This window comes from Carlito syrichta, unplaced genomic scaffold (assembly GCF_000164805.1).
Source record: "Carlito syrichta isolate Samal-C Ts95f unplaced genomic scaffold, Tarsius_syrichta-2.0.1 Scaffold304508, whole genome shotgun sequence".
Taxonomy (NCBI): domain Eukaryota; kingdom Metazoa; phylum Chordata; class Mammalia; order Primates; family Tarsiidae; genus Carlito; species Carlito syrichta.
The window spans coordinates 129,628-137,217 of record NW_007248604.1 but is presented as its reverse complement, the minus strand read 5'-3'; the positions used below and the strand labels follow the sequence as shown (position 1 = coordinate 137,217).

At 39.6% G+C, this 7,590-nt stretch overlaps 1 protein-coding gene across 2 annotated transcripts in view; it reads left to right on the top strand.

The window, feature by feature from the left end:
- Positions 1 to 7,590, top strand: part of SUGT1 (SGT1 homolog, MIS12 kinetochore complex assembly cochaperone) — a 55,027-nt gene that overhangs the window by 23,764 nt on the left and 23,673 nt on the right. For both annotated transcript variants that reach the window (XM_008060071.2, XM_021713370.1), the window contains 2 exons: positions 2,719 to 2,815; positions 3,551 to 3,658. In XM_008060071.2, the coding sequence (XP_008058262.1) occupies positions 2,719 to 2,815; positions 3,551 to 3,658 (205 nt within the window). The remainder of the gene's footprint in view (positions 1 to 2,718; positions 2,816 to 3,550; positions 3,659 to 7,590) is intronic.

The window sequence follows — 7,590 nt, the reverse complement described above, 5'->3', positions numbered from 1 at the left end:
TGGGAGTCTCACTCTGCCACCCAGGCTGGAGTGCAGTGGCATGCTCACAGCCACCACAGCCTTGACCTGCTGGGCTTACGTTATCCTTCCACCTCAGCCTTTTAAGTAGCTGGAACCATAAGCATGTGCCACCATGCTCTACCAATTTTTTAATTTATTGTAGAGACAAGGTCTATTAAGTTGCCCAGGCAGGTCTTGAACCCCTCGGCTTAGGCAATCCTCTTGCCTCCACCTCCCAAAGTGTTGGGATTACAGGCGTGAGCCACTACGTCTGGCCTTCCTTTCCATATATTGAGGAGAGCCCCTTCCAGTTAAATTAGTATTATTACATAGATACATAAGGTAGTACAGTAGTAGGCTTAACAGAATTGTAACTTGCCCTTCCTTTTTTGGGGGCGGAGTTGGAGTCTCACTCTGTTGCCCAGGCTGGAGTGCAGTGGCACATTCACAGCCACCGCAGCCTTACCCTGCTGGGCTCAGGCAATCTTCCTCCTCAGCCTTCCAAGTAACTGGAGCTACAGGTGCATGCCGCCACACCCAGCTAATTTTTTGATTTATTTTGGAGACGAGGTCTCGCCAAGTTGCTGAGGCTGGTCTCGAACCTCTGGACTCAGACAATCCTCTTGCCTCGGCTTCCCAAAGTGCTAGAATTAATAGGTTTGAGCCACCGTGCCTGGCGTGCCTTTCTTTTTATATTTGAAGTAGTTTTCATAGGAACATTCTGCATGAGTTGAGAGTTAATATTGCTGAGGGTACCAGTTATAATAATGAATAAGCAACTAGCAAGTCTATGACTTTTTTTTTATTCTTTAGCCATGTGTACAACTTGTATTCTTAGGACTGTAACAGAAAGAATCACAAACCATTGATCTGGAGCTTTGCAACCTTACTGAATTTCAGAGGGAAACTGTGAGACTCTTGAAGTTCATTTCTTTAATCAAAAGTGCTTTTTGATATAATTACCTAAAATGGCTTGGAAACAGCGAAATAATTTTATGTTTGTTCTAGGAAGATACAGGATGAAACTTCAAGTTCTAGTAGATAAGGAACTTTGAATTGCAGCAGCAGGAGTAGAATGGTTAGTATTTCATAAGTACGAAATAGTAATTAAGGTGTTTGGAGCATAAAATGATCCAACATCTGACTTTAAATAGACTATGTAGCAGGCAATGTGCTTAATCCTGGGAATAGTGGCAGGTTAGATAAATAGCTCTGCCCTCAGGAATCTTTAGTCTAATTTGAAAATGAGAATTCCTATATTTTTAGAGCTTTCAGTATGAACGGTACACATAATTAGAATCTGTAGACATATTAGTCTTTTTAAAATTTTTATTTTATTTATTTATTTTTTTAAAGCAGGATATATTGAGAGAAGAGAAAAGGTTCCACAGTGGGAGGGGACTCGAAGGAGTTGCCCTTTTTTGCTTTTTTATTTTAAAAATGTGGGGTACAATTCTGAGTTAGATATACACGTGGTCATGGAGGTACCCTTGTTGATGAGGTGTGTCTCCTCCTCCCTCTCCTGGCAGTTTCCCACTACTACCAATCCCTTTCTTGTAGTATGATGCTAATTGTTCAAGGTCTGCTTATGAGTGAGAACATGTGGTACTCAATTCTTTGTTTCTGTGATAGATCACTCATTATTACAGACTCTAAGTTAATCCAAGTTGTTGCGAACGTCATAATTTTGTCCTTTCTTATGGCAGTGAAACATTCCATTGTGTGTATGTACCAGACAGATTAGTCTTACTACGTATCATGAGATTGAAGGTGTTGTATGTAATGTTGTGCCTGACATAGTTAAATTTATGTTATTTTTAAAATTAATTAATTAATTAATTATTTTGAGTTAGAGTCTCAGTCTGTCACCCAGACTGGAGTGCAGTGGCTGCTCCCGGCCACCACAGCCTCGACCCGCTGGGCTCCGGCTATCCTTCCGCCTCAGCCTTCCAAGCAGCCAGAACTACAGGCGCATGCTACCATGCCCAGCTAATTTTTTTGATTTATTGTAGAGATGAGATCTTGCCAAGTTGCCCGGGCGGGTCTCAAACCCTTGGACTCAGGCAATCCACTCACTTTGGCCTCCCAAAGCACGGGATTACAGGCTGAGCCAGCGAGCCCGGCTAAATTTATGTTATTTTGATTTTTGCTCATTTGCTTCTGTTCCCTGTGTTCAAGTCTGTTTACTTCCAGCTTCATATAAGAAAGCTTGGAGTTGTTGACTCGGGCTGACCTGGGTTCAGTGTACCACTGCCACTGACTGACTGACTGCTTCACCTTTCTGAACTTAAGTTTTCTCATCAGTAAAAATAGGGATATAAGTATGTACTTTAGAGTTTGTTGTACTTAATCTTTAGAATTAAGATGAAATGAGTATGTAAAACTGTAGATGGTGTGTAACTGTTAACTGTTTAGAATAAATTTCATCTTCAACATTAGCTTAAACACCACAATGTGTTAAAGATGTGTCAGAACCCAGAACATCATGTAAGTATTTAAGTCTGCTGGAAATGCTTGAGCATCATCTGCCTTACTGTTTTCTTTCCTTTGGTACAGATCATAAATGAGTTGTAAAATTGCTCCTCGGTCAACAGCTGCTTTACTCTCTTGTTCCTCAAGGGGGAGCTCTTGTTCATCAGACCTGGTTTTTATTTTCACAAGCAACAACTAAGAAAATTAGGAGCTCTGTTTTAAATTTCTTTCTTTTTTTTTTAATAGATATGACTGGTATCAAACAGAATCTCAAGTAATCATTACACTTATGATCAAGAATGTTCAGAAGAATGATGTAAATGTGGACTTTTCAGAAAAAGAGGTCATTAGTCTTTGAACCATTTTTTTGTATTGAGGTTAAATATTATTGCAAATTTAGTATATTGCAGAATAATCTAATGCAGTTTGTCAGATATACACCATTTCTTTCTGAGATAAGGTGGAAAATGCTGAGTAAAATCTGAAGTCATTGCTTTGAGATAAGGATATGTATGCTGTAGGTTGTAGCTAGATATGCATTTTTTTGTTTTGATTTGGAATTTAAAGATTAACTTGATTGACATTAGTAAGATAATGTGATTTGGCTATACTTGTATGGTATATACTTCATGAAAAAGGCCTAGTTATTTGACATATGATATATACATGCCTTGGAATTTTCTAAACATGTTGAGTATGACTTAATTTGATTTCTTAGCATTCAGTTGAGAACCTTAATATAGATTATTTAAGAGAGGTAGTGATAGAACTGTGTTTTATACATAAATGAATTCTTTTTTAATATACTGAATCATTTTCAACATGTGTATTTTGTTTTCTTGAGATTTAAATGTTAAATATGTGTGATTAAATATATAGTTAATATTATGAAGCATAATATTATGTATGTATGTGAGAATGCACGTGAAGGATACTAGATGTTAAAAAAGGATTATTTCAAGGTTCTTAAATTGGATATTCCACATAAAGTATTTAAAATAATTTGTAACATTGAATGTTTAAGTATTTTGCCCTTCATTACGTAAACAAAGTGTGATGCTAATTTTTTGTTCATTAGTTGTCTGCTTTGGTGAAACTTCCTTCTGGAGAGGATTACAATTTGAAACTGACGCTATTTCATACTATAATACCAGAACAGAGCACATTTAAAGTACTTTCAACAAAGGTAAGACAATTGAAAGTGTTGTTGTTAGTAATATTTTCAGAATATAGATATACTGGTGAACTAATAGCCCATGTGATTTTTTTTTTTTTTTTTTTTGAGTTGAAGTCTTACTCTGTTGCCCAGGCTGGAGTGCAGTGTTAGTGCTCACCACCACTGCAGCCTCGACCTTCTGGGCTCAGGCGATCCTTCCTCCTCAGCCTTCCAAGTAGCTGGAACTATAGGCACACGTCACCATACCTGGCTAATTTTTTGATTTATTGTAGAAATGAGGTCTCGCCAAGTTGCCCGGGCTGGTCTCGAACCTGTGGGCTCAGGCAGTCCTCTAACCTTGGCCTCCCAAAGTGCTGGGATGATAGGCATGAGCCACAGCGCCCAGCTACCCATGTGATTATAAGTTTCTTTCAGCCACATGTACTTAAATTACAGGGAAATAATGATAATTTTTCAAATATTAGGGGTACTTTACCCTTAGTCATTCTCGTACAATGAAGTGTAAAAATATATTTAGCTTGTGTGGTGTTTGTGTACTTAGGATAGATATAATACTTTTAATTTATTTTTATTTTTATTTGAGTTGGAGTCTCACTCAGTCGCCCAGGCTGGAGTGCAGTGGCCGTTCCCGGCCACCGCAGCCTCGACCTGCTGGGCTCTGGCGATCCTTCCGCCTCAGCCTTCCGAGTAGCCGGAATTACAGGCACGCGCTACCATGCCCGGCTGATTTTTTTTTTTTTTTTTTTATTGTAGAGATGAGGTCTCGCTGCCCAGGAGATATAATACTTTTAAATACTTTTTTTTTTTTTTTTTTTGAGTTGGAGGCTCACTGTTGCCCAGGCTGGAGTGCAGTGGCACACTCACAGCCACTGCAGCCTCAACCTCCCGGGCTTAGGTGATCCTTCTGCCTCAGCCTACCAAGTAGCTGGAACTACAGGAGCACTCCACCATGTCCAGCTTGCCAAGTTACCCATGCTGATCTCCAACCCCTAGACTCAGTCAATCCTCTCTCCTTCACCTCCCAAAGTGCTGGGATTACAGGCTTGAGCCGCTGCACCTGGCAGTACTTTTCAGTAAATAATTTCTTTTAAAAAAGATAGATATAATAATCAGCTTCTCTAAGATTTGATACTAACAATAATATTTCTTCTCTTGAACTTGTTAGTTTAGTCTGTTTTGTTGTACAAATACTTTTCTTACCCCATATCATATAGTTAACAATACAAACTGCTATAAAGTTGAATCTGCTTTTTTGTTTTTTAGTTAAGCTGAATTTTAGGTACTTTATTATAAGGGAACAATTAATAATTTAAATTACAGTTTGAATAACTATAATTTTTAGATTTCTTTATTTCATAAATAAGTAAAAATGTATAGTTAATATTCAGAGAATATTTAACTATCACTCAAAAGATGTAGATTGTGTAATTTAGTAGGAAAATTACTGAACTAGAAATCAAAAAATCTGACTCTGGCTCTTACCTTATGAATTTATTCACAAAATGATTATAGGACTAAATTTTCAGCATCTGTGAAATTAGGAATCTGTGAAATAAGGGCTCTGAAACTCTTTCACCTGTAAAATTGAGTGAAAAAAGTATATGATAAATGAGTTAATAGGACTTATTTTTATTTTTTCAATTTTATTTTAGAGTTGAGGTCTCGCCAAGTTGCCCGGGCCAGTCTCGAACCTGCAGGCTCAGGCAGTCCACTTGCCTCGGCCTCCCAAAGTGCTGGGATTGCAGGTTGAGCCACCGAGCCCGGCCTACTGCATCTTTTTTATACATAGGTCCTGCAGCATATTATGTTACTAACTATTTATGAAGTTTATGTTCTAAGGATGTGAAGTTTCCTGTCTTGGAGCAGGGTCAGGGCTGGGCCTGTGTCATGGAGAGTGGTAGCTGGGCCCACGGAAAGAAGATAGCTGCAGAGGGTTGGTACAGGAAATGCAAAGTAAAGAAGTAGTTATTTGCATCTAGTTACAGAAGATTTGCCTTTTTATTTAGTTGAAGATTGCCAAGAACAAAAGCTGGTTAATTAGGAGGCAGATTTATGAAACATCTGCTTGGGAAAATAGCTGAAATTTTAGCAGTGGTTTAGTCTGTCACTGGCCTTATCCACATAGTGTAGAATTTGTTTAATAAAATAATTTTGAGTAATTAAGCACAAAAATCTAGGTGGATTTCAGAGGAAGACAGGTCAGAAAATTGTAACTTTGGTATTTTTTGTATATTTCTATCAAGAGTTTTTTTTTTTTTTTTTTTTTTGAGTTGGAGTCTCACTCTGTTGCCCAGACTGCAGTGCAGTGGCAGGCTCACAGCCACCACAGCCTCGAACTGCTGGGCTCAGGCGATCCTTCTGCCTCAGCTTTCCAACTAGCTGGAACTGCAGACATGCCACCGCGCCTGGCTAATTTTTTCTTGATTTATTGTAGAGATGAGGTCTCGCCAAGTTGCCCAGGCTGGTCTCGAACCTCTGGGCTCAGGCATTCCTCTCACCTCCTCCTCCTCCTCCCAAAGTGCTGAGATTAAAGACATGAGCCATTGCACCTGGCTCTATCAAGAGACTTTCAATGTGTATCTGTTTGTGGTAATTTAAATGTAAGTTGATTTGTGTGAATAGATGACAGATGACTTGTATTGCTCAGCAACCCATATACTGGTGGAAGAATACTGTGTGTGGAATACACAGATCTGTATGGCTTGAGTTGAGGATGTATTTAAGCACTCTCATCTTTTATTCTTTATTCTCCTTTGAATCTTTTGTTTGTTGAGTTTAATTGTTCCTCAACCCACCTTACTGTGTTTTGAGTTTGCCTTTTTGCCCCTTTCTTTAAATCCTAAGTGATTACTTTTCTTTGTTGTATACTATTTGTTTATATATACATTTTATATCCCTTGTTGCTATGTAAGTCTTCTGAGGATAAGAAGCATGCCTTATTTGTATCTCTGTATGTGCCCCAGTTAGTTGTCAGATAAAGTACAGGATGTGCAGCTAAGTCTGTATATAATTTTTTAATGTAAGTACATTCTATGCTGAAGTTTTGTTTGGTGGGTTTAGAGACAGCATCTTATGTGTTTCCAAGCTTACTGTAACCCTGAACTCCTGGGCTCAAGTGGTCTTCCCACCTCAACCTCCAAAGTAGCTGGGACTAAATGCGTGTACCATCATGCCTGGCTAATTTTTAAATAAATTTTTGTAGAGACAGTGTCTTTATATGTTACCAAGGCTGGTATTGAACTCCTGACCTCAAGCAATCCTCCTGTCTCGCCTTCCAAAGCACTGGGATTACAGGTGTGAACCCTGTACCTTGCCCATGCTGTATTTTTTTCTCTTTGCTAAATTTGGGAATCTTCACTATGTGCATTGCACATAGTGGGTGCCCAGTTTTATTGTTCAGTGAATGCATCTAAATAGGATTCTGGTTTTAACCCAATGAAGTTGGCAGTATGTTTTTGTTTTTGAGTCGAGGTCCTACTCTGTTGCCCAGGCTGGTGTGCAGTGGCACGCTCACAGCCACCACAGCCTCAACCTGCTGGGCTCAGGCAATCCTTTCACCTCAGCCTTCCAAGTAGCTGGAACTACAGGCACATACTACCATACCCAACTAATTTTCTTGATTTATTGTAGAGACGAGGTCTTGCCAAGTTGCCCAGGTTGGTCTTGAACCCATGGGCTCAAGCAGTCCTCTCACCTCGGCCTCCCAACGGGCTAGGATTGCACAGTATTTTTTTTTTTTTTTTTTTGAGTTGGAATCTCCCTGTCGCCCAGACTGGAGTGCAGTGGCCGCTCCCGGCCACCGCAGCCTCGACCTGCTGGGCTCCGGTGATCCCTTCTGCCTCAGCCTTCCAAGTAGCTGGAACTATAGGTGCACGCTACCAAACCCGGTTAATTTTTTGATTTATTGTAGAGATGAGGTCTCGCCAAGTTGCCCAGGCGGG